This window comes from Coregonus clupeaformis, chromosome 11 (assembly GCF_020615455.1).
Source record: "Coregonus clupeaformis isolate EN_2021a chromosome 11, ASM2061545v1, whole genome shotgun sequence".
In the NCBI taxonomy this organism is placed as follows: Eukaryota; Metazoa; Chordata; class Actinopteri; order Salmoniformes; family Salmonidae; genus Coregonus; species Coregonus clupeaformis.
The window spans coordinates 3,899,046-3,926,783 of record NC_059202.1 but is presented as its reverse complement, the minus strand read 5'-3'; the positions used below and the strand labels follow the sequence as shown (position 1 = coordinate 3,926,783).

General features: G+C 44.8%; 1 protein-coding gene across 1 annotated transcript; it reads right to left on the bottom strand.

Moving 5' to 3' along the window:
- Positions 1 to 996: 996 nt before the first annotated feature.
- On the bottom strand, positions 997 to 26,015 carry LOC121576982 (teashirt homolog 3). The gene is made up of 3 exons (XM_041890634.2): positions 25,722 to 26,015; positions 3,554 to 5,505; positions 997 to 3,373 (listed from the first exon to the last, which is right to left on the bottom strand). The coding sequence occupies exons 1-3, from the start codon at positions 25,759 to 25,761 to the stop codon at positions 1,991 to 1,993; spliced, it is 3,375 nt and encodes a 1,124-aa protein (XP_041746568.2). The 5' UTR covers positions 25,762 to 26,015; the 3' UTR covers positions 997 to 1,990.
- Between the last annotated feature and the right edge of the window lie 1,723 nt (positions 26,016 to 27,738).

Here is a 27,738-nt window from a genome sequence, read left to right as displayed (position 1 = left end):
GTCTGAGACAGAGCTGGGAGCAACCTGAGGCGGTAATGAGTTTGTGTGAGAAGACTGGGTCAGGACACAGTGTGTGTGTGTTAATTAATGTGTTCCCGGGTGAGAGGAACTGAAGCGAGATGATGAGATTTAAAAGAGTAAAATGGTGTGCTGCTTGAGCTGACTGTCCTTGGTGAGAGAGAACAGGGGTTAGAGTCTGGCCAACTGCACTGGTAACCAAGTCAACTTCAACCTAAGATTGCTTAGTTTAGACCAATAAATAAATATTTTGTGGCTTGTCAATGTAGCATTGTCTCTGAATTCAAATATATTAATGACAAAAGGCATGACAATAACAAACTCTGCATTCATTTGGTAACTAAGAGATTGTGTGTGTGTGTGTGTCTTCACTTTCTCCATGGCCTCAAGGACACAGTGTGACCAAGCAGTTTGTCTTTGTTGTAATGTTACAGTAATTCATGCCCTTGAGACAGAATAGGAGTTTGTGTCAAAGGTCTGTTTTGGTTAATGTTCTAGCAGTTTAGGTATGCAACTATACGGTCAGAGGCTGGGTGTGAGCATCATACGCATGTCTGCCAAGGGATATTAACATTAACCGGTGATGTGGCAGCTCCTCTGCCTCGGTCCCTGGCTGCCTCATGATGATGGCATTGAAGCCCCGGTGATAATCAGCCCACTGCCTGCTGTTGCACTCTCCTCCAGTGGCTTGGAACATCTGGTAGTTTACATGCAGCACACACCACCTGGCAGACGCCTCAGCGCAACACACGCTGTCTGCTCTTAGCCACACACACACACACTACAGTTGGTGTTTGGTCAGACTGTGCCTGTGCAGACAAAACAGTCTAGACAGGGCTGAAAGGTCTGCATTAACTAACAGTGTTTTTGTGGATGCAGAATCTCTGTTTTGTAGTGCTGGAGTGTGTTTTGGGACCTGGTAACAATAGAACAAGCATTTGTGATATTTGAAGAAACACAGAACAGTTGTGTGCAGCACTTTAAGTCAATTTAATAATAGAAGCAACAGGGCATGAACAAAGTTCAATTTTATATATTTTCTTATCAAATAACATTTATAAAACTATTGTGCAAAACAATGTCATTTTTGTCTTCTTCAAAGGCTCTGCACCAGTGGATAGTCATAGTCCTCTTAAATTAGGAAATATAACAAGTATGCATAACTTAAAACACAAAGTGGTAAGCCTATATACTGTATGGACATTTGTACATAGACCTGGATTTTGAGGGCCCCTGACATGATGATAAGCAATACTGCAGATCCGACAAACCTGCTACACAAACAGTATATAAAATGTGATGTAACTGACTAGTACTATGTTATTTATTTGTTTGGCTAATTCACCCGAAGAGCACTCCCAGGTTCTTGGCTGATCTCTTAGAGTAGAAATGCTTTCATCAGCAAATCCGGGTTAGAAGGTGACAAGGGCCAACTACAAACTGGAGTACCAAAGTTGTTTTGAACTGTTAACTTATCAATGCATACATGTAGTTCAACAAAGAGTCAACAAATTCCAATCAACTTCACAAAAATGTAAAAATAACTACATTACAATATAATAAATCTCAAATTTACAATGGAGAGTTCACCCAAAATACAAAATTACTTAAATGTGTCCTTACCTTCAGAGAGGAAAACAAATCGAAAGTTTGTATCGTGGTCTCTCCTGGCCAATAGACAACGATGTAACTTAGTAATTGGGCAAACTATCCCTTTAAAAGCTGAATATTCATGATCTATATCTTCAACATGTGAAATTAACATATTTTGAAATGGAGAAAAATACAGACAAGCATAGGCCATGAATGTAAACACCTTGTGCTGACACTTAACAGTAGTTACTTTTGTCACACCTTCAACTGTTTTCTTTTAAGTTTATTTTTAAGTTCTCTTTTTTTAACAGTTTATATTCCAGTATGTCCAATGCTGGGAGCACTCAAGTGTTTCTATGATGAAATGTAAATTCTACTTCTAGTGTTTCTCCATCCCAGAGACATACAGGAGATGGTCCTCTGGGGACTTCCCATGGCTCTTGCTGAGGTGGAGCTTGATGGCATGCTTACTGGCAAACTTACGAATACACAGCTGGCACCGGTACACAGTCCCACTGCCCTCCTCCTGTGACTGAGAAGAGGGTGGAGAAGAGAAGAGGAAAGGGTCCAGAAGGGGCAGTTCATCAGACCCAACTTTCGAGGAGTCCCTTAGGGTCTGTTTGGGGGAGAGCTTGGCCAGATCCTTCAGTCTGAAGCCCAGGTGGGCCTCCAGGTGGCAAATGTAGGCAGTGGGGGTCCGGATCTGTGAAGCGCACTCGCTGCAGAAGAAAACCGGCTGGCCTGAGTCCAGGTTCTTGAGGAACTTGGTCCTGCCGGTTCTCCTCAGCTGGTACTTGACGTTGGCCAGCCAGTGGCTGATGGTTGTCATGGTGAGGCCCGTGAAGCGGGATACGTGCATCCTCTCCTGGGGGCTCAGGTCGGACATGATGTACTTGCCCTCAGACGTCTGCCGGAGGCTGGAAGAAAACTGGGCCTGTAGGAGAAGCAGGTGCTGGGGGATCCAGTTTGACTGACGGCCCTTCCGCTTATTGGCCATGGACCCCTCGGCCTCCTCTTGGGTGGTGGAGCCCACTATATCTGTGACCCGCTCTGTGATCAGAGTCCGTGAGGGGGGCTTGGAGACGTGGTGTGCTGATTGCGTCAGGTTCCTCAGCATGTCGGAGATGTCCAACAGGGCGTTTTCATGTAGCGGGCTGCTGGATGTGAAGGGAGAGACCACTGTCATCTTGGCAGGTGTCACCATTGAGGAAGGGGAGACAGAGGAGGCTGTGGATGAGGGAGTCAGAGGATCAGATCCCATAGAGCCCCCTCGATCACGCTTCCCTTTGGTCAGGTCCATGGGCTGGTCATCAATGGACTGACAGATGCTACGACAAGCCACAGGCTCTGGGTGTCTTTTGGTGTGCGTGGGGGAGGAGGCCACAGCGGCCCTCTCGGCCATACTCTGGCTCAGCCTGGACAGCAGACTGAGAGGGTCCTGGCTGGGCAGGGTGGGCTTGGCTGCCTTCCCCAGGTGGACATTCATCACAGACTGAAGAGCACTTAAAGGGTTAACGAAGGGCTGCTCCAGAGGGGCGTGTCCTGTTATGAAGGCCGTACTGCAGCTCAGAGCAGAGGCAGGCAATTGAACCGTTTCTCTACTGCTCTCTCTCTCAGATGGTGAGACCCTGTCGCTGTTAGCCGGAGTCACCGCCCTCCACTCTCGGGGCAGAGACTCTGCTCCGGTGGACTCCACGGCTTCACTGCCACAAGGGGACCGGTGCACCTCTCTCTTGGGGGACACCTCTCTCTTGGGGGACACCTCTCTCTTGGGGGACACCTCTCTCTTGGGGGACACCTCTCTCTTGGGGGACACCTCTCTCTTGGGGGACACCTCTCTCTTGGGGGACACCTCTCTCTTGGGGGACACCTCTCTCTTGGGGGACACCTCTCTCTTGGGGGACACCTCTCTCTTGGGGGACACCTCTCTCTTGGGGGACACCTCTCTCTTTACCCTCTGCTCCACTTTGGCCACTTTCTCAGTCACCTTCTTAACCAGCTCCTCCATGGCCTGGAAGTTGTTGAGATGGGCGAGGGGGTAGCTCTGACTACCCGGTGGGGAAATCAGGGGCTGGCTCTTGCTGAGGGAAGAGAGCACCCCATCTCCTCCAGTGAATAGGTACTTGAGAGGGGAGCTCTTCTCAGCGCTACCCTGGGGCAGTGTCAGGGCGTTTGGGAACTGATATGCAGCGTGGATACTGGGGTATCCTCCGCAGCTGGGGTTGCCACTCTGGGCTTTGTTGATGGCCGACGTCACCGTGTTCTCCAGGGACTTCAGAATGTCGAAGCCGCCCTTGGGGCTCTCCTTCAGGTCCTCCTCGGTCAGATAGTTATACTTGGTGGAGTTGTGAAACTTCTCCTCCACCTCCTCGTCCCCGTTCGACACCTTGTCATGGCTGACCATGTCCTTGGTACACTCGTCCTCCGTCTCCTCTTTCTTAATGTCTTTGAGAGGAGGGGAGATGGCCAGGGGTGAAACGGCAGAGGGCGGAGGAGGGGAGAATGTAGGAGCCAATGGGATTGACTGAACCCCCTCCTCTGTGGGGTGTGTGGCCTGTACAGAGTTGGGGGAGGCGGCCTCTGGGACGGGCCTGCCTCCTCTCTTGCTGGGGGGGTTGCCGTTGGTGACCCGGAGGAAGTGACCCGTCACCATCATGTGGGCAGTCAGCTCCTGCAGGGTATTGTGGGAACTCCCGCACTCCATGCACTTGAGGATCTGGGACTTGCGCGATTCGAACTGCCACGCATAGCTGCCGCCGTTCTGGTGGCCGAAGCGGCTGCTGGAGGTGATATAGGGGTTGGAGGCCTTGTGGGAGGGGTCGTTGGGGTCACCACTCAGGGAGGCTTTGGGGGTCACCTCTCTTGAGCGTGGGGAGCCAGGGCGGTCCAGGCTCCCAGAGAGTGGGCCTCTCTTCCTTGAGATCATTTTGGCTGCCATAGGGGCCATTGGCTCCTTCAGAGGCACTTTCTGGTAGTGTTTGGTCTTGATCATGTGGACGCTCAGGTCCTGCAGGGACTCGAAGGAGTGGCCACAGTACATGCACTTCAGCACCTTCGCGGCATCCTCCTTGCCTTCCATCTCCAGAAGGGAGCGCTTGCGAGGCTTGGACCAGTGCCCCTTGGCCCCGTTGGCTCCCCTCTCGTGGTTGTCATCGCGGTAATGGCCCGTGTCATTCATGTGCACGGTGAGCTCCACCAGGGTGTCGTAGGCAGCGCTGCAGCCCTTGCAGCGGAACTTGCTGGCCCCAGTGAAGATGTTGCCATACAGTCTGGGGTTCTGTCTGTGGAGCTGCACTGTGCTGAAGAGACTGGGCTCTGAGGGATGAGGGTGGTGGCGGCGCTGAGAGGCCTGCTGCTGCAGGGACTTAGCCACTGCGGACTGGTGCCAGTCATAACTACTGCTGCTGCTACTGCTGCTGCTAGTGCTGCTAGTCCGCGGTGGCTTCTCCACAGGTGTCAGTGTCTGAGTCAGGGTTGGGGTGGGGTTAAAGTTCAGGGGCGACCAATAGGAGTTGGTCAGGAAGCTGGAGTAAATGGTCTTCATCTGTTCCAGGGTGTCCTGCGCCAAGGGAGTGTCCAGGCCCGAGAGGGTCCCCACCCTCACCCCTGCTCCGTTCAGAGGCTCTTTGACAGGCCTCTCCTCGGCTTTGACCGAGGCGGTCTCAAAGTCCGACAGCGGTTCGCTGGCCTCGCTCACGTGTGATTCACTGTCCATCTCCTGAGCAGAGAGCTCGGCCCCAACAATGGAGTCCTGGTCACCCGGTGGCTCATTGGTGAGGAGGTCCTTTTCTGAGCTCTCTCCCTCCTCTGGGAAGTCTACGCCCTCTTCTTCCACCTCCTCTTCCTCCTCCATCGCATGCTCCTTCATCTCCTCCAACTCCTCTGGAGAGTAGGCTGGCGGGAAAACAGGAGAGAGTGTGTTATATTAAGGCCACTGAACACACAGGGTGAAATTAGATATGAAATTAGCAGATATAATTAGTCTATTAACCCTCCTGTTGTCCTGGGGTCATTCTGACCCCAAATTAAATCTTTTGCCGACAAAATATGTTTTTTATTCATCAATTGGTCTGAAAATAACGGTAGTTGTTTAATACTATGCTCTTTATGATTCAAACAAATTTGAAGTAATTTGATTGAATTATGGGTGTTTTACTAAATGTAATAACTTCTGTTGTCCTCTGGGGTCAAAAAAGACCCGCAGCACAAAAAGTTTACATACTGCTTGGCAAAACATCTTTGATCATGTTTCTTTGATGTGTGGGGTCAAGCAATGGTTATGACAACAACAACAACAAAAAGTATTTTCTCACAGGTGTTTGGGCATTTCACATTTTAGTCTGAGAGAGACAGGCAGCACAATGAGGAGGCAGAAGTTTTATAATGCACAGGAGGCTTGCAAGATAATTTTTGAAATAAAAGAAAATAATGACCAGGAGGACAATGCTGCACATAATGAGGATGAATCAACTGATGAAGAGGGTTCAGGGTCAGAAGAGGAGGAACATAATGATGAGGTGATAGATCCAACATACAGACAGCATGCTACTTCTTCCTCCGAAGATTCCCCCACATCTCCTGCTGCAGAAATGGAAGATGATTATGAATATAAGGAAATGGATGAACGTGATGATGACGTAGAATCTGAAGCTGGTATGGAAGAAGTGTCAGAAGTGGAGCACTGCACCTATTATGATGAAGAATCAACAGATGAGGTAGAATCTGAAGTTGAAATGGAAGAAGTGTCAGAAGTGGAGGACATCATCTATTATGATGAAGACGAAGAATCAACAGATGAGGTAGAATCTGAGGAAGAGGACCCAGCTGACCCTGAACCCTCTTCATCAGTTGATTCATCCTCATTATGTGCAGCATTGTCCTCCTGGTCATTATTTTCTTTTATTTCAAAAATTATCTTGCAAGCCTCCTGTGCATTATAAAACTTCTGCCTCCTCATTGTGCTGCCTGTCTCTCTCAGACTAAAATGTGAAATGCCCAAACACCTGTGAGAAAATACTTTTTTGTTGTTGTTGTTGTCATAACCATTGCTTGACCCCACACATCAAAGAAACATGATCAAAGATGTTTTGACCCCACACATCAAAGAAACATGATCAAAGATGTTTTGCCAAGCAGTATGTAAACTTTGTGCTGCGGGGTCTTTTTGATCCCAGAGGACAACAGAAGTTATTACATTTAGTAAAACACCCATAATTCAATCAAATTACTTCAAATTTGTTTGAATCATAAAGAGCATAGTATTAAACAACTACCGTTATTTTCAGACTAAATATGTAACACAGAATTGATTGAAAATGTATACTGTATGCTTTATAAACAGTCAAACCAGGCAGGACAAAAGGTGTGATTATGGGCTGTCATTAATAAAAATAAAATGATTCAAAACAGCATCCTCACTAAACTTTTACAAATACCACTCAGTGATAAGTCAAATAGTCAAAATAATAATAGGTCAAAATAATTCATAGTTTCATTGTATTTTTACTTAAAAACAGGGTATACTTTTATGTAAACAAGGTCTATTGGCTCTAAATTCCAAAACAAATGAAAAAAATTCTAGTAATGGGTTGAACAGAAGTAAGAATAAAGATGTAACACAGAATTGATTGAAAATGTATACTGTATGCTTTATAAACAGTCAAACCAGGCGGGTCATTTTTGACCCCAGAGGACAAAAGTGTGTGATTATGGGCTGTCATTAATAAAAATTAAATGATTCAAAACAGCATCCTCACTAAACTTTTACAAATACCACTCAGTGATAAGTGAAATAGTCAAAATAATAATAGGTCAAAATAATTCATAGTTTCATTGTATTTTTACTTAAAAACAGGGTATACTTTTATGTAAACAAGGTCTATTGGCTCTAAATTCCAAAACAAATGAAAAAAATTCTAGTAATGGGTTGAACAGAAGTAAGAATAAAGATGTAACACAGAATTGATTGAAAATGTATACTGTATGCTTTATAAACAGTCAAACCAGGCGGGGTCATTTTTGACCCCAGAGGACAAAAAGGTGTGATTATGGGCTGTCATTAATAAAAATTAAATGATTCAAAAACAGCATCCTCACTAAACTTTTACAAATACCACTCAGTGATAAGTGAAATAGTCAAAATAATAATAGGTCAAAATAATTCATAGTTTCATTGTATTTTTACTTAAAAACAGGGTATACTTTTATGTAAACAAGGTCTATTGGCTCTAAATTCCAAAACAAATGAAAAAAATTCTAGTAATGGGTTGAACAGAAGTAAGAATAAAGATGTAACACAGAATTGATTGAAAATGTATACTGTATGCTTTATAAACAGTCAAACCAGGCGGGTCATTTTTGACCCCAGAGGACAAAAGGTGTGATTATGGGCTGTCATTAATAAAAATTAAATGATTCAAAAACAGCATCCTCACTAAACTTTTACAAATACCACTCAGCGATAAGTGAAATAGTCAAAATAATAATAGGTCAAAATAATTCATAGTTTCATTGTATTTTTACTTAAAAACAGGGTATACTTTTATGTAAACAAGGTCTATTGGCTCTAAATTCCAAAACAAATGAAAAAAATTATAGTAATGGGTTGAACAGAAGTAAGAATAAAGATGTAACACAGAATTGATTGAAAATGTATACTGTATGCTTTATAAACAGTCAAACCAGGCGGGTCATTTTTGACCCCAGAGGACAAAAGGGCGTAAGGCATTTGGGAGGACAACACGAGGGTTAAATAACAATAATTGCATAATTTCTGATCCCACTTTTATTCTTTTTTTTAACCACCCTCTCCCCTGGTTGGAGGACTTGGTGGAAAACATTAAAATTATATAACATTGAAATGATATATACACTGAGTATACAAAACATTCAGAACACCTGCTGTTTCCATGACATAGAGTGACCAGGTGAATCCAGGTGAAAGCTATGATCCCTTACTGATGTCACTTGTTAAATCCACTTCAAATCAGTGTAGATGAAGGGGAGGAGACGGGTTAAAGAAGGATTTTTAAGCCACGAGATAATTGAGACATGGATTGTGTATGTGTATGTGTGCATTCAGGGGTGAATGGGCAAGACAAAAGATTGAAGTGCCTTTGAACAGGGTATGGTAGTAGGTGCCAGGCGCACTGCTTTGTGTCAAGAACTGCAACGCTGCTGGGTTTTTCACGCTCAACAGTTTCCTATGTGTATCAGCAGTTTGGTGGCACTGGACTCCAAGTGTATCATCAAATCAACCAATTACTAATCTTAATTCCAACCCTCAGATGTCCACAGACTAAGCCATCTTTCCCACACAGGGTGTTAGTAGAACTATTGTAGAGAAAGTTTCTCTTCTGTGGGTGTCTGAGGACTCACAGGGATAAATGAGCCATCTGTGAGGGAGGCGAGTGAAAGCAGAGTGGAGAAATGACAGTCATCCCATTTCACCTCATCAACCGTTAAGGTGTTATTTTCCTCCCAGACAAGCCTGTGTTTATATACTACCCCAGCCACACATAACTAGCTGATGCTCCTCTACTCTCTCCTTTACTTTGTTTATGGCGGGGAAAAACAAAAAACGAATATCTTGGCAAAAACACAATGTGCCATTTTATTTATCTCACGGCGCAACAGCTTGAAATGAAAGCTAAATGTGAAATTAATGAAGCCCAATCGGGCTGTGGCATTCTCCTCTGGGGTAATAAATGAGTTGGATCAACCTCCATCTGTCAGTTAATATGTCTGATGCCTCTTCAACTGCCTCTCTTCGGTCTCCTTACAAACACACCACATTTAAGGGATTTTCACTCATTGCTAATAAAAGGGAAGCATGATTTATGACAATAATGACTATTTAAATGTTAGAATGACATCTTTCAAAGTCGACTAAATTGAAGAGAGTCAGTCACAAGAGATTACCAATAGTGTTAGGGATTATGAGTATCGCAGACAGGCAAAGAATGCTTTTTGGAGCAGTCTAACGGGTGCTTGGTGTTAGGCAAACACACACACACAGGACATCAGAGACATTTCTTCAGAGAGAAACGGAGGGAAGAAGAGTGCGAGGTTGAGTAGGAGATGATGGCAACACATAAGCGACCTGTCACTTTGTCACTTTGCATGCGTGTGCCCTCGGCGCACCTTAGACAGGGGTGTGTGTGTGTGTTTGCTGGGTGCCTGGCCCTGACCGATTACAGGGGACACACGACCCTCCCTCAGCGCCCCCCTCCCGTCCTCAGAGAGTGACGGTTCCCTGTAGTGACAGACCATCTCCCACCCAGTTCCCCACACACTGTCACAGCTAAAATGGGACAAATGTCTTAGTGAAGGCCGCGTCACCAGCCTCCTCCCTCTGCCCCTTCCCTTTCTGTCCACTTCATTATGAACTCAACTTTCCCCAAAAAAACTTTGAGCAAAGATGTTACGAACATCTTGTATACTTATGACAGGCGAGCATTCTGGCTATTCACACACACACACACACACACACTCCACTTCAAATCCCTCATCCCCTTACACACACAAACACAAACAGTCCAGTCTAAACACAAATGCCATCGCTGGAATAACTCCCATTTCCAGTGCTAACAGCCAATCTCAGGGCCGGCGGCTGGGCGGTGGGCGCTGGTCTGATGTGGGCCCTGGGGGTGGTGGGTGTCAGCAGGCAGGCAGCCCCACTGAGAGGGCCAGTCTAATGGGGACCTGGCAGGTGTGGTCTAGTCTCCCATCCTGCCCGTAGATTTAGTTTGTCACTGGGTATCCATTCCCTGCCAGTCTCCGCTGATCTTCTGCGACAGCCCTGATCAAAAGATGCGCGCTTGGCAGGGCCTGGCGAACCGCTCGTAAAGAGGGCCAAGCAGGGTGTAAATAAAATGACATGATCACTTCCCTGGCCTCTCATGTCCTGGACACAATTATGATAATGTGAAAGGGGGGGTAAATCGCTCACCGCTCGGCGGGGAAACCGGCAGGGGAGATATCTCAGTCTTAGGTTTTTTTCCTCTCCTCTCCTCCGTTCTCCAGATGGTGTTCGTGTGAGTGTCTAATTTGAAGGAGGAAATACAGTCAGGATGAGGTAGCTACGTTAATGTGTTTGTATCCAGAGCAGCTGGTCACAGATGTCAGGTTAAATCACTGAGGTTATGACTCTGGCATTAGCAGGCAGGTTGAATGGGAAGTCCTTATTTCGCTCTTATTGTCTTGACCAATGACCTATCATGAACATGCCTTGCATATTTCTTTAAACCTCTGTTCTATCTGTATATGACCACTTTTGGTGAAAGTGGTCATTTTAGCAAGCCTTTCCTAATGCAATTGTTTATTTATTATTTTTTTTTTTTAAAGGGAACAGAATTCCAACGTCCTTAAAAAATTAGACATACAACCTACTTTAGGTTACTGTTCATTAGTCTAAAGTCTAGACAGCCAAAGAAAGCAAGGCTAAGATGTGGGCTGAAAGGGCATCGCAATAAAAACGGGCGACCAGCAGTCAACGCTCCCAGGCAATTTAAAATGCAAAACAGCCATTACATCTGAGCACTATCTGTTAATTTGATCCCCAATGACTGATCATCCATCACCGTGGGTGACAACCACCATCCAATTATTCTCCCAAGCTTGACTGACAACAGAGGTGATTTATTACTCTAATAAAATGTGAAGGGTGTGTTGGGTTCATTCTGAGAAAAATAATGGATTATTAAAGAAATAAGAATACACCTGGATGGAGAATGAACAGATAGCTAGCTACAATCTCAAGGATTCTCAAATGGCTATTTGTGGAGGGGTAAAGGTCTACATGGAACCATCTGAAGAACCCTTTATGGTTCTAGCTAGCACCTTTTTTTTCTAAGAGTGTTCTGATGATCAGGAAAGGGAAGAGACATGGGATAAACAGGCACTGTGACCATACACCAAAAGTAAGAAGCAAAACCAGGCCCTCTCTTCTGGTGGTAGATGGTACACCCTAGTACATCATCAGTAATAATTTAGTCAAAGTAAGGAGTCACACCGTCCTCTGGACTGGAAAGCTTGGTGAGTGATGGAAGCAAGACAAGAAAATGTGAAGGCTTCAACTAGAGAAAAAAATGAAAGAAACAAAAACATGCATCCTGAAGTAATCAGCTTTTAAGAACGGTAAGGGTGGATCTCTGTTTGCCCTCAGCTCCCTGCACTGCCCACAGTGATCACCTCACTCAGCCTCCACACAGCTGGGGAAACAGCCAGTAGAGCTGGGAGCCAAATCACACACAACACTGGGGTAAACAGGATGTGTAATCAAGACACTACTACCCAAGTCTGCACTACGACCACCGCATGACATAGCAGCTTAAAGCTAGCTACAGGAGCTGAGCACAGAACAGCTGAAAAGAGGGAGAGGAAGGAGAAGGGAAAAGGAGTAAAAGAAGGAGAGAGTATTATATTAGTTGGTGGTCTAACCACCGTCTAGCCTAAAGCTGCAGACGTAGGCTACCATAGCTGGCACTGAAGCAAATGTGGATAATGGCTATTCATAGGAAAGGGATGCCATCATTAAGCTCTCTCATTCTGCTACTGTACCACATAACAATAACAGTTCCACAGCTAGGAGGCCAGGGGTTGGCCAGCTAAAACAACCAGCTAGAGTTAAAAACAGAGGAGGAATAAGGGAGAAGTGGATTCATTCATTGAACATGATAAGCCTGCCTCTATCACACCCATTGTTTTTGGTTAGAATTGGCTAACGATAGCGAGTTAGCAAGGCACGGTTTTTAAAGGGATTTAAACAAATCCAAATAGTGGATGAATCTCTCCTGGTCCAATAGACTGCTTTCAGGGTAACTGGTAAGTCTGAAAAAAGTTTAAATAACCTTCAAGCGTGCCGTCCAGTTACGTTGATATGCGCAGAGCGCGTCATTCGCCACACCGCCAGACGCTTCATTATCATTGACAGGTTTGTCAGACACAGCAAGAAATGATCATGGTTTGTTACCGTTTATGGCGCCACGGCACCACAGAGTCACCAGAAACGCTCAGTAAGATGAAACGCGCCATCCTTCCGTCACAGCATCGCCGTCTTACTTCGTCCGTCGGTCAGCATCCGCTTTGAGGTCAGGCAGAGAGTTGAAATGCAAACACGTTGCCACAGAACATTATTCTGATTGGTTTCAGGTCTTTGTGCCCTCCTGCCTTTGACAGCCACGTTCTCAGGCAGCCCTCTGTCACAGAAGAGCTCAGCACATTTGAAACCTCCCATGGCAAAAGCCCGTCACCCACAGACGAAACAATCGGCAATCACCATTCATTGAGGTTGTTCAGCCACGCTCATCGATCGTGGCGCGTTTAATGAGAGAGTCGAATATTTCTTCGCGCACACAACAGGTCTGTTTATCGTCGCGCCCAGGGACAGCAGCGCAGGTGGCGTTCAGCTGTATGCCGCATCTTGAGCGGTTTCGCCGCAGGTCGTACCACCCAGCCCAGGCATCGCCGCACCTTCACAAAGAGCGGCGCGTGACAGGCGGCGTCGAGCCGCCGCCGCCCACGTCACGTCGATTGACAAAATGCCATGCGTGCCACAGATACTGAAACTGTAAGCTTCTGTTTCATCATTCACAACATAACCGATAAACTGCGCAACCATATTCGCGCCGCCACGATTTGTTAACACAGCCCATTGACAGTCTTGATAGACAGGTCCTTCCATCACCGTTATCAGTCAGAGCATCGCGACGCTCAGACGTTTGCAGAGAGCCGAGTTTCGAGCTCCAGGTCTCCACAGCCGCTCAGCTGAGTGATAGTCACCGTAGATCATACACCGCTACAAATGACAGTGCAAATGAAGAATTAAAGCATGTTCAAACAAAGACACAATGTAAATTATGCGATCACCAGAAATAGAAAAGGTTAGAGATATGGCGATCGCCCATTTCGAATTTCACGTGTACAGAGATAACCATCCGCCCGTTGCATGTTGAAATTCTCATTTCTACGATCATCCATTTACACGTGGTGGCAACAAAGGCCGATACATCTATTAATTCAATATTTTCATCTGGACACTTTGTTTTTGATATTTCTACTATGCAAGTAAGCATTTCACTGTATCATTTACACCTTCTGTATCCTGTGCATGTGACAAATAAACTTAGATTGAATTTGATATGGTGTGTGTTTACCAGAGACGGTAATGTGAAGAACATGACCTGCACCAAAGTCAGATTAGGATATAGGCCAAGGACTAGATAAAGTGTATTTTTACCTGGAGTTTTTCCCTTATTGTAGGCTACTACTTTTAGTCTTGAAATCTTTGGTTGTTTACTAAACTACTCACTTGGTTTAGCACATGGCCTTACATGTGACTCCTTAAAGAGATGGGTGGGGCTAAGGCTTAAGAGGGTGTAAACGATGCTGAATGGGTGTAGACAAATAATAGCTCTCCAGTAGGTGAACCAAAACATTTAAAGGGCCATTTTCTCAAAAGTGGGGTTACAAGTTTATCAACTTTCAAAGCAGAATTACTTTCCCATTGTTCCTCAACTGCAGTGTATGATATACAATGTTCTAGCTCGGCGTCTTTACTTTTATCCAATGTAAAAAATTATTATACTACATAAGACCGAATCGAGCCGGTCGGTCACAAATAGACTACAGGTAGATCTCTCCATAAGTGGTAGAGTTTCTCAACTGTCAGTGAGGTAAGACAACATAGTCCAACACTCAAAATGGTGGAAAATAGTGTCATAATTCATAACCTCAAGAGAAAGATTTACTAATATGTGGCTGTGTTTGATTGCTCAGAAAGAGATGCTCACGACAGTCTATTACTGTACATCACTGTTCCTCCTATTATGTTCCCATTTTCTACCCTGAATGAGTGAATACACGGTGTCCGCTGATTGTAGTGCAGGAAGTGTGCTCAAGGAGATGGGAAAAACAGAGATCCCTCTAGCTCCAGGCGAGGCTTAAGGCTGTACCATGTCGAGAGAGCGAGCGAGAAAGAGAGACTGGGCAGGCAGATAGATAAAACTGTACTGTACTCCCAGAATGCTGCATTATAAAAAATAATATAATATGCCATTTAGCAGACGCTTTTATCCAAAGCGACTTACAGTCGTGCGTGCATACATTTTTGTGTATGGGTGGTCCCGGGGATCGAACCCACTACCTTGGCGTTACAAGCGCCGTGCTCTACCAGCTGAGCTACAGAGGACCACATTGTTGTGTTATGACTGGACCTCCAACAGGCAGCTGTATACAGACCTTCAGGACCTGAGCTACACTGAGTGTACAAAACACTAAGAACACCTGCTCTTTCCATGACATAGACTGACCATGTGAACGCTATGATCCCTTATTGATGTCACTTGTTAAATCCACTTCAAAATCAGTGTAAATGAAGGGGATGACAGGTTAAAGAAGGTTTTTTAAGCCCCTTCTTTCGCCCTCAGCACAGCCTCCATTCATCAGGGCATGGACTCTACAAGGTGTCGAAAGCGTTCATTTACATTTACGTCATTTAGCAGACGCTCTTATCCAGAGCGACTTACAAATTGGTGCATCCACAGGGATGCTAGCCCATGTTGACTTCAATGCTTCCCACAGTTGTATCAAGTTGGCTGGATATCCTTTGGGTGCTGGACCATTCTTGATACACACAGGAAATTGTTGAGCGTGGAAAACCCAACAGCGCTGCAGTTCGACACAAACCGGTGCGCCTGGCACCTACTACCATACCCCGTTCAAAGGCACTTAAATATTTTGTCTTGCCCATTCACCCTCTGAATGGCACACATACACAATCCATGTCTCAAGGCTTTAAAAACCTTATTTAACCCATCTCCTCCCCTTCAGCTACACTGACTGAAGTGGATTTAACTAGTGACATCAATAAGGGATCATACCTTTCACCTGGTCAGTCTATGTCATGGAAAGAGCAGGTGTTCTTAATGTTTTGTACACTCAGTGTATGTGTGCCATTCAGAGGGTGAATGGGCAAGACAAAATATTTAAGTGCCTTTGAACAGGGTATGGTAGTAGGTGCCAGGTGCACTGGTTTGTGTCAAGAACTGCAGTTTCCCGTGTGTCTCAAGAATGGTTCACCACCCAATGGACATGCAGCCAACTTGACAAAACTGTGGGAATCATTGGAGTCAACATGGGCCAGCTTTCGACACCTTGTAGAGTCCATGCCCCGACGAATTGAGGGGTGCAACTCAATATTAGGAAGGTGTTCTTAGGGCTGTGGCGGTCAGGACATTTTGTCAGCCGGTTATTGTCATGCAAAAGACTGCGGGTCTCACGGTAATTAACAAACAGGTTTAGCATCTCCAGGCCTCCATGTATACAAGCCGCCGATGCATGCCTTTGGAACATCTACATGTAAAAAAGTTGTCCTACTGCATGTTATTTGGCTATGCGCCATGCCCTAAGCTTGTTCATTTAGCAGACAAGATATGGTTATAAGTCCAATGCCCCATTATTTTATAGTAAGAAGAATATCATTGAACTTAGATGAATAAAATAGAAAGGATATTTTTCCCATTCCAGAGTGAGTACGAATATGAAGTGGCTATGTTGAGCGTAAAAGTGATCATTTGAAACAGGTCCTATACACTAGATTTAGATTTATTTGGCAATGATACAAACCATAGAATGCCTTAGAAATCAAAAAGATATACAGTGAGGGAAAAAAGTATTTGATTCCCTGCTGATTTTGTACGTTTGCCCACTGACAAAGTAATGATCAGTCTATAATTTTAATGGTACGTTTATTTGAACAGTGAGAGACAGAATAACAACAAAAAAATCCCAGAAAAACGCATGTCAAAAATTTTATAAATTGATTTGCATTTTAATGAGGGAAACAAGTACTTGACCCCCTCTCAATCAGAAAGATTTCTGGCTCCCAGGTGTCTTTTATACAGGTAACGAGCTGAGATTAGGAGCACACTCTTAAAGGGAGTGCTCCTAATCTCAGCTTGTTACCTGTATAAAAAGGCACCTGTCCACAGAAGCAATCAATCAATCAGATTCCAAACTCTCCACCATGTCCAAGACCAAAGAGCTCTCCAAGGATGTCAGGGACAAGATTGTAGACCTACACAAGGCTGGAATGGGCTACAAGACCATCGCCAAGCAGCTTGGTGAGAAGGTGACAACAGTTGGTGCGATTATTCGCAAATGGAAGAAACACAAAATAACTATCAATCTCCCTCGGCCTGGGGCTCCATGCAAGATCTCACCTCGTGGAGTTGCAATGATCATGAGAACGGTGAGGAATCAGCCCAGAACTACACAGGAGGATCTTGTCAATGATCTCAAGGCAGCTGGGACCATAGTCACCAAGAAAACAATTGGTAACACACTACGCCGTGAAGGACTAAAATCCTGCAGCGCCCGCAATGTCCCCCTGCTCAAGAAAGCACATATACAGGCCCGTCTGAAGTTTGCCAATGAACATCTGAATGATTCAGAGGAGAACTGGGTGAAAGTGTTGTGGTCAGATGAGACCAAAATCGAGCTCTTTGGCATCAACTCAACTCGCCGTGTTTGGAGGAGGAGGAATGCTGCCTATGACCCCAAGAACACCATCCCCACCGTCATACATGGAGGTGGAAACATTATGCTTTGGGGGTGTTTTTCTGCTAAGGGGACAGGGCAACTTCACCGCATCAAAGGGACGATGGATGGGGCCATGTACCGTCAAATCTTGGGTGAGAACCTCCTTCCCTCAGCCAGGGCATTGAAAATGGGTCGTGGATGGGTATTCCAGCATGGCAATGACCCAAAACACGGCCAAGGCAACAAAGGAGTGGCTCAGGAAGAAGCACATTAAGGTCCTGGAGTGGCCTAGCCAGTCTCCAGACCTTAATCCCATAGAAAATCTGTGGAGGGAGCTGAAGGTTTGAGTTGCCAAACAAGGGTTTTGCCACCAAGTACTAAGTAATGTTTTGCAGAGGGGTCAAATACTTATTTCCCTCATTAAAATGCAAATCAATTTATAACATTTTTGACATGCGTTTTTCTGGATGTTGTTGTTGTTATTCTGTCTCTCACTGTTCAAATAAACCTACCATTAAAATTATAGACTGATAATGTCTTTGTCAGTGGGCAAACGTACAAAATCAGCAGGGGATCAAATACTTTTTTCCCCTCACTGTATGGGCTGCATGATGGGACTATAGGCTATTGATGAAATTGATGATTTGAGAAAGTCACATAAAAAGCTTGCGCTCTGTTCCTTGCCTCAGGCTGCACGCCCTGTTCTCGCATCAAGTGGTCATATTTTCACCCATCAGACTAGTCTCATTTGAATCTTGTCTTTACTAATAATGTAAAATTAGTTTAGATTTAGAATGGCCTATTATCAAATATGCAGGAACAGGGGCAGAGGAAAAAATACATGTCATCCATACTATCCTACCAAGCAAAACAGCAGTAAATGCTAATTTGGTCAAAAATGCTTAATCATGTGGACAAGTATCCTGCCTCTATTGTATTGTGTTTTGGAGAAAACGGGGGTCATGTTAGCAGTAACTGCATAAAGTTACTGTGAAACCAAGGTAAATAAAAGCCATTTTTCTCAGTTCCACGCTATGAGCAGTTACTGCCTTTTTGCTTGGTAGGGCAGCATATGCACTCGAATAGCGAATGGAGGCCAATTTCCGGGTGGTTCGTTTCACTCATGTCAGGTAGGCTACTCCGGTTATTTGCTGCATGACAGGTGATATTCTGCCCAAACTCTGTATGCCATGGGCTCTCCAACCCTGTTCCTGCAGTTACATCCCGTGCTTAATTTGGGAAACCAAGTGAAATCTGTTCGGGAACATCTATAGTAACATGTTTTCACAACTAAACATATTTAATTAAACTGTTGACAGCCCCGCTCTCTGCGGGCTGGAGAAAGGAATATTGTATAATGGCACAATCATTATTTCATGGGCTCATATATAGGCCCATGCATAAGCTCTAATATGCATATGGGTGTTTTGAATGAATCATTACCTTAGAAAGCTGTCCATTTCATTGTGTTAGGCTTTGAAACAAAATGCACAATGACCATGTTTTCCACTCAGTTTCAACCGATTGTTGAACTTCTTTCTTCAAATTGATCAAAAGCACATACTGTTTTGATGATAAGTGTTTGATGTGATTTTCGATTGCATTTGCATTGATGTCAGAGTGGTTAGAGGGACAATAGAGCCCTGAGTACCAACCAGGCCATTAGTGAATTGGGTACTACTAACATGTCCATGGTACATAAGAGGAGATTATCAGACCACAGCTGTCCCATTCTCTGGGTAGCGGTCTAGTTGGTAGAGCATGGGGCTTGCAACGCCAGGGTTGTGGGTTCAATTCCCACGGGGGGCCAGTATTGAAAATGTATGCACTCAGTAACTGTAAGTCGCTCTGGATAAGAGCGTCTGCTAAATGACTAAAATGTAAATGTAATGTCTCATGACTGCTGGTATTATGGTCACCGCAACAGCCCTAGGTGTTCTTAATGTTTTGTACATTGGTTAATCTGACATTCAACCAGGTACAGTACAAAGACAAAGATCTCTCACACACAAACAGATCTCTGAGGAGAAAGAGATAGAGACCCTCTCAGATGTTATGTTCTCGCCACATCAAAGGGACAACCATTCAGGGCCCACTCCACTCCCAACAAACAGCTGCTGCGATGATCGCCTAGCAACGAGGAGGTGATGGAGGGAGCCCTAAGATGGATGGCCACCATAAATCACAACACCAGTGTGTGTGTGTGGGAGAAGGATAGAAACAAAACAACCTTTTTTTCTCCTTGTGGAAGAGAGTGGAAGCAGCGGAGCTGGCCTTGCCTTGACCTCTCACTATACTATTTTATTCATGATTGTGGTGTAACTGCACAGAGCACGGAGGAGCAGACACCTGCTGACCTCCACAGGGCACAGTAAAATGGGAGGATTTTGGTCAGACACCTAGTCCATTGTATTTCTAATTTACGCTACACTAATCAGACCGAATATCCATTAAAACTAACCATCACTATTTTTTCCATCCAGGAAGAAAGGCTAATTTTACCCACGAAATGATTTGCAAGCACATTGTTAGCTTATAAAAGACAGGGATCGAGTTTTTCTAGAGGGCCGAACCCTCCAGGCAAAGCAATCTGGGTAGTGTAGTTGAGGGATAAATGTCATATCATCCACTATAGCTGGGCCATATGAGTCGGCCCAACTGCTGTGGCCCGGGTGTCTAGTAACACTCCGGCAGAGAGCACGGTCATCCATCACACAGTGAGTGTCTGTCTAAGGCCTCTGCTCGTCCTGCTCTCAGGTTACAGCCCTACACGGCCAGCCTAAATAATATGCTCTATAATAAATGGCACTATAAGCCTGGTATCCATCATTAATCTGCTTTTTAAAGACGTATCCATCTTGGGGAGTGCCTGTTAGGACCACAGGAGAGCAGAGCAGCTTGGGTTCATTTGGAGGCCAGCCTAGCATGAGTGATACCCATCATCCCGCTCATCAGTCGCGCACACTGTCTCCCTCTCTCACACAGCCACACAAACTCCATTGCACACATGCGAACACGCACCATTACACAAGGTGTAATTACACACATGTTCGGATACACACAAATACATCATAATCATATATCCAAGAACCAAACATCCAGAGACTCATGGAAGAACATTCTGTCACTCATCAAAGAATAACATAATGTAACTCAATCTTCTCAGTCATCTAAAAACACTTCCCATTGTCGTCCTCCTTCCCCACCTCCTTTCCTCCAGCGCTTTTTCTTTGTTACTTTCATCCTCCTCCTTTTCTAACTACACTCACTCTGCCCCTCTTTCTCCATTCCTTTCCCTCTCTCTTTGTTTCTCTCAGTCCCTCTCGGTCTACTTCTCTCCTCTTTAATTCCCTCTCTCTCGCTCCCCCCTTCCCTGTGTGTCTGCTAAAGCCAGTATGATAAATGACACACGTCAGTGTGTCAGGAGCGAAGGGTGGGTCAGTGATAAATGACTCTGTTGAAAAGGAAATCAGCTCTTTGGCATGGCCGGGCTATTCTCCTCCTGGATTCGGTTTCAGGACCCCTGAAGACCAGAGCGGGCTCAGTTTCCCGAAAAGACCACACATCCCACTAGGCTCTGACGCGTTGCCCTCTGGGAGGGGAGAGGAGCGGAGGGTTTGTGTAAGCAAGACTGCCCCAATTGTTGCCATAGCGCAGCTGCATCTATCACAACAAGGAATGGTGGGACTATTTTTATAAAAGTATCTACGTAGGCCTACTCCACACACATACACGAGGGCCCTGAAACCTTATCTGAGGAGGGTAGAGCTGTGACGACACCAGTATCACAATATTTTTTCCATGGCAAAAATGAAAACATGAAGCAGGCCAAACTCTTTGGTCCTTTAAAAACCTGCTGTATGTAAAATATTGTGTGCTATAGCTTGGAAAATAAATGTGATTCTGAATGACAATTAAATGATGTTTGTTTCCAACATTAGGGCTGTTTTCCTAAATAAGTTAAAACCGCTTCGTGTTTTGTTTCCTTGCCACGAGTATCGTGATACTGGTAACGTCCCGGCCCTAGAGGAGGATGGCTTACGCTTTTTCTTTTTGTGATTCGGTTCACTCCCTTTTCTCTTTTGGAGCCCAACCAAAAGGTCTGACATCTGCCAAGTGGGGTTTTTAAAAAAAAAAAGAAGAGGAGAGGAGCCAGTTCCACCTCTGCCTCCTCTTTCACTGGCAGTTCAGGGTGGCCTTGTTATCATTACACTGGGTGATGTCAGGCCCTATGGCAAAAACAAAAAGACATCAATCAATACCTGTGGAAACCACTCAGTCAACCACCCCTTCTCCTCCACGGCATGGCAGGTGCAGAGAGCTCATTAGGTATGCACTCATCAGACACATAGATCACAGGCATGACTCAACCCCGCAGAATCCAGGCACAATAACTTTCATTAGCCATGGGCGGCGCGGCCTACAAAACTACAATACTTCCTTGAGACTCGCACCTGCACTGTCTAGCCCTACCTATTGTTTAGTGGAACAATTACGAGCCCATATTCCCCCTCATTCCCGTAATTACAAATACAGAACACACACAGTCACACATGCTGTCACCCACAGACAAAAACATCAATTTCTGTTGGTCTCTGCAATTCATATTGCAGATGAGAGGGGGGAGTACTCTGGCAGTCTATGGGGGTGCCACAGGGTTCAATTCTCGGGCCGACTCTATTCTCTGTGTATTACAATGATGTCGTTCTTGCTGCTGGTGACTCTCAGATCCACCTCTACGCAGACGACAATATTTTGTATACATCTGGCCCTTCATTGGACACTGTTAACAAACCTCCAAACGAGCTTCAATTCTATACAACACCTCCAACTGCTCTTAAACACTAGTAAAACTAAATGCATGCTCTTCAATCGAACGCTGCTTGCACCTGCCCGCCCGACTAGAATCACTACTCTCGGCGGGTCTGACTTAGAATATGTGGACACCTACAAATACCTAGGTGTCTGGTTAGACCGTAAACTCTCCTTCCAGACTCACATTAAGCATCTCCAATCCAAAGTTAGCCTCCTTCACTCATGCTGCCAAACATGCCCTCGTAAAACGGACTATCCTACCGATCCTTGACTTTGGCGATGTCATTTACAAAATAGCCTCCAACACTCTACTCAGCAAATTGGATGTAGTCTATCACAGTGCCATCCGTTTTGTCACCAAAGCCCCATATACTACCCACCATTGTGACCTGTACGCTCTCGTTGGCTGGCCCTCACTACATATTCTTCGCCAAATCCACTGGCTCCAGGTCATCTATAAATCACTGCTAGGCAAATCCCCGCCTTATCTTAGCTCATTGGTCACCATAGCAACACCCACCCGTAGTATGCGCTCCAGCAGGTATATCTCACTGGTCATCCCCAAAGCAAACACCTCCTTTGGCCGCCATTCCTTCCAGTTCTCTGCTGCCAATGACTGGAACGAACTGCAAAAATCTCTGAAGCTGGAGACTCTTCTCTCCCTCACTAACTTAAAGCATCAGTTGTCATAGCAGTTTACCGGCCCACCCAACTACCTCATCCCCATATTGTTATTTATTTTGCTCATTTGCACCCCAGTATCTCTATTTGCACATCATCTTCTGCACATTTATCACTCCAGTGTTAATACTAATTGTAATTATTTTGCACTATGGCCTATTTATTGCCTTACCTCCATAACTTACTACATTTCCACACACTGTATATAGATTTTCTATTGTGTTATTGACTGTATGTTTAGTTTATTCCATATGTAACTCTGTGTTGTTGTTGTTTTTATTGCACTGCTTTGCTTCATCTTGGCCAGGTCGCAGTTATAAATGAGAACTTGTTCTCAACTGGCTTACCTGGTTAAATAAATAAATAAATAAATATGTCCATAAGCATGTTTGTAAATAAGCAAATGTGTCTTCAATTTCAATGAGCATTTTTGCTGTATGTGTGCTGTGCGCTGTAATGATAATATACAGTCCGAGCCCATTTCTGTCTTGGTATAAGAGATGCTGCAGTGACGACAATGGTTGAGAGTGACGATGAGGATGGGGTGAGAAGGAGGGATAAGGAGTGGAGATAGAGGGAGGAGAGGTAGAGGGATAAAAGAGTTCAGAGGAATGATGGCCTATGACTGACACGCCTCACTGGGGCCTCTATGGTTGCAATTCCTTTCATCACCCCTGCCATCCAAACCACACACACACACACACACACAAACAACTGATGGCTGCCACTCTGGCACAGCTGACCTGGCAGCTATAGGCCTGACCCTGCAGAAACAGGAGACCTCTAGCCGTAGAGCCCAGTCTAAACCAGAAATCCTCCTGCCGCTGGAACTGCTCACAAAGATTACTGGAGCACAGGGAGGCCGGATTAGAGCAGGGGGCTGGATTTCACTACGCTGGCCTGAGACTCGGTACCTGGCTGGGACAACAACAAAAATCTCACTCTCACATCCATAGAAACACATCACACCAAAACATGCATGCCCACACATACCAAATAGAGCCACTAACTGTGAGGATGCTAACCTAGGGGCCATCCTGTTAGGTCCCAGTCACTACACTGAGTACACTCACTAGAATGCTGTAATGTATTAGCCTAAGCTAATCACAAGCTATCTGAACGCATCCTGAGTTTCCTCCCGAGCTGTTTGCGTTTCTCCTGTTAGGCTGCCCTTGGTTGTTAAAAGCACTCAAACCTGACCCACGCAGGTACGCCCGGCCATTTGTCACCTGCAGCAGAAAATTGAGTTACAGCACGACCAAAGGAGAGCGCTGCGCCGGGAGCGGAGGCACTGTGTAATATCAACTTGATTACATCAAAGTGGTGGCAAACCAGGTTGGTTGGGGCCGGGCACACAGAGACTTGTCATCTCCAATCATTAAGCTTGTCAAGACTCCATCAGCCTTTCCAGCTAATTAGGTGAAATCTAATGAAGCAAGTAAAACTTCACTTTTTCTAGGAAAATGCTGAGGGAGGAGGGGAAGGACAGTGGGTGAGAGATGGAGGGATATAGAGAATATGAGAGAGAGAGAGAGAGAGAGAGAGAGAGAGGAGATTTTTCATGCAAGTCTCAAGGTTGTTGTGGGCTTGCTTTCCCCCTAAGTCCCTAATCAAGGCCCATCATCTGTCATCCTTTTCTTTGCTCTGTGCTGCAATCAATTCATCAACACCCTTTGTGTGCCACTGAACAGTTGACAACTTTGTAACTTGCAGCTGCAAGGGACCCACTGACAAAAAGGAGGTTTAAAAAAATAAATAATAAATGAACAAAGAATTTGACATTAAAAGTTCCATAACATTTCCACAACAAACACAGAATGGGTCTATATAACAACATCCCATGATCCTGCCTCAGAGAGACAAAACAAAACAGATAGAAAAGACAAAAGAACAGTAGAAAAAAATATTGTTCTCAAATCAGAAAGCTCTCAGACATTCTTTATGTGCTCCCCCAGCCTCTCTCTCTCTGGGAGTGAGTGAGTGTGTACATTAGGCAGGGGCATTTTGATTAAATAAAAGCCTGGGCCAGCGTATGGCTAAACAGAATGGGAGCACTCACTCTGCCTGTCTCTGATTGACCATTAAAGCCATTGATGAATGGGTCTGTCAGAGAAGAGACAATTAAATCAAACATGAAACAAAGCCTTCCTGACTGCCCAGTCTAATAGAGCAAACCATTCCTCCCCTCCATTACATTGTGCACTTCTCATTTTACAACCCCCCTAGTGTGCATGTGTGTGTTTGTAGGCTGTGTGTGTGAGTCAGTGATGTCTGACTGTGAAACCACTTTACCCCTCTGCTTTTTCGTGAGTCACTTGACCATTGCAGATGAGAGGGGGGAATACACTGCTTTCAAAGTGCTTTTAATGTGACGTCAAGGGGCTGCATAACATGGGGGAATGATTTCCTGATGTAGATCGGGAAGGAACAGATCAAAGCGGATGACAGCCAATCAATCAACCGTCAAATCAGACATGGCAACTGTCGATTATAGCTTCTTCCAGTCCACATAATCTCTTTGTCTGTACCCAATTGTTTTTTTTATCCAAATTAAAACGGAGAGTTTATTCTTCCACCTCCCAATTCCAAAGTTAGCCGCTTGGATCAAATGTTCACAAAGCCCCTACAGACTCAAGAGAGTGTTGGCACCGCCTTGGGCATTTCGCGATTACAGACTGAACACTTTTCACACGTTTGAATTCTTCCACCACGGTAAGTAAACGTTTACCGGGAAAGTAAACTACATGGGAACAATGGGAAGGGGAAAGTTGACTGCAGCAATCGGATGTGGGTGATACTGTGTATGGCCACTTTGTAACAAGGGGATACAAATGGTAACATTCGAGGGATAGGCCTACAGTTAGAGTACTAGTGTGCTACTCCTGGGATAGTGGACTCGTATTACAAAGTGTTACAAATCAAGTTAGCCTATCCTATACATCGAGTAGATGCACTAACATTCCTATGAAAAAAATACTGGAAACGGAAATCCAAAGGTTTGAGATTGAGAACAACAAATCTTTGAGCTTATATCGCTTCAAATAAAACCACTCCTGTCGTAGTAGGATACGTACCTGCCGCGCGCTTGGGCGCTTCTTGTTTCCTCCGCGGCATGTTTGGTTTCCCAAAGAAGAGTTATCTTTGGCCTCGTAGAATCCGAGCTGCTCCACTACACAGCGATTACGCCTTCATACACGATACAGTGAGTATTATCCGTAGGAAAACTAAGAGCATTGTTGTCAAATAGCACAGAAAAAAAGGGAAAAACACAGCAAGTCGGGGGAAAAAAAGGCGAATGTCTGTCGTTCCCCCGCGCGCGATGACTGTAGTGGTCAACAGCGTTAAACGCGCCCACCTCGGATCCTCTCTTCTTCTTCTTCAGTGGGGTTTATCGGCGGTTGGCTCGGATCCTCTCCTGTCTCATAGATGTTCACGTCACTCAAAACATGAAAATGGGCAAACCCACTGCTCTGTTAACTCTTTACACCTCGAGAGGGGAGGGAGATTATGACACGAGGCTGTCCTATTCTCTTTACTGTCGACAATGTGTGGGCTACTAGAAACAATACATGACTAGTAATTAGAATGGAAAAGTCTAAACGAGATCCTTGGGGGGCCAACTCTGACGTCACCCCATTGAAATGTACATTTAAAACGGTTAGGTAAGAGTTATGGTTAAGTTTAGGGTAGGGACTTCCCAAGGTTCCAGGTTAGCACTAATTATACTGAAAAATATAACGCAACATGTAAAGTGTTGGTCCCATGCTGAGCTGAAATAAAAGATCCCAGAAAATTTCCATATGCACAAAAAGCTTATTTCTTTCCAATTTGGTGCACATATTTGTTTACATCCCTCTTAGAGAGCATTTCTCCTTTGCCAAGATAATCCATCCACCTGACAGGTGTGGCATACCTAGAAACTGATTAAACAGCAGGATCATTACACAGGTGCACCTTGTGCTGGGGACAGGTTAGGGTTTAGGGTAGGGACTTCCCAAGGTTCCAGGTTAGCACTAATTATACTGAAAAATATAAACGCAACATGTAAAGTGTTGGTCCCATGCTGAGCTGAAATAAAAGATCCCAGAAAATTTCCATATGCACAAAAAGCTTATTTCTTTCCAATTTGGTGCACATATTTGTTTACATCCCTCTTAGAGAGCATTTCTCCTTTGCCAAGATAATCCATCCACCTGACAGGTGTGGCATACCTAGAAGCTGATTAAACAGCAGGATCATTACACAGGTGCACCTTGTGCTGGGGACAATAAAAGGCCACTCTAAAATGTGCAGTTTTGTCACACAACACAATGCCACAGATGTATCAAGTTTTGAGGGAGCGTGCAATTGGCATGCTGACTGCACACATTTTCACAGGCACGAATGTCCACCAGAGCTGTTACCACAGAATTGAATGTTTATTTCTCTATCATAAGCGTCGTTTTAGAGAATTTGGTAGTACGTCCAATTGACCTCACAACGGCAGACCACCTGTACCCATGCCAGCCCAGAACCTCCACATCTGGCTTCTTCACCTGCGGGTTCGTCTGAGACCAGTCACCCGGACAGCTGATGAAACTGAGGAGTATTTATGTCTGTAATAAAGCCCTTTTGTGGGTAAAAACTAATTCTGATGGGCTGGGCCTGGCTCCCCAGTGGGCATATGCCCTCCCAGGCCCACCTAAAGCTGTGCCCCTGCCCAGTCATGTGAAATCCATAGATTAGGGCCTATTGAATATATTTCAATTGACTGATTTCCTTATATGAACTGTAATTCAGTAAAATCGTTGAAATTGTTGCATGTTGCGTTTATATTTTTGTTCAGTATAGAATAGTTTATGTTTTGATAAGGAAATATATTTTGTCCGTCTAGGCTACATTCTATTGTATTCTATTTTATAAAACAAAATCTTGAATTAGAATGTACAATAATAGAATATAACAACTACATTTAAACTACATTTTCAGTTGAAATAGAATAGAAGTCAATTTACTGGATATGCAAAAGGTCCGAGGTGAAGATGTAAAAGGTGGAAATATTGCCGGCTCCTCTTTTTCTAATAATAATAATAATAATCATAGTGCATTTGA

What these genes read in the sequence shown, in the direction of transcription:
- LOC121576982 (XM_041890634.2), bottom strand. Translation starts at nt 25,761, where the DNA reads ATGCCGCGGAGGAAACAAGAAGCGCCCAAGCGCGCGGCAG. An exon ending in AGCGCCCAAGCGCGCGGCAG is followed by an intron (nt 5,506 to 25,721) that starts GTACGTATCCTA and finishes TTTTCCCGCCAG; the next exon opens with CCTACTCTCCAGAGGAGTTG. An exon ending in AGCAGAGGGTAAAGAGAGAG is followed by an intron (nt 3,374 to 3,553) that starts GTGTCCCCCAAG and finishes CCCAAGAGAGAG; the next exon opens with GTGTCCCCCAAGAGAGAGGT.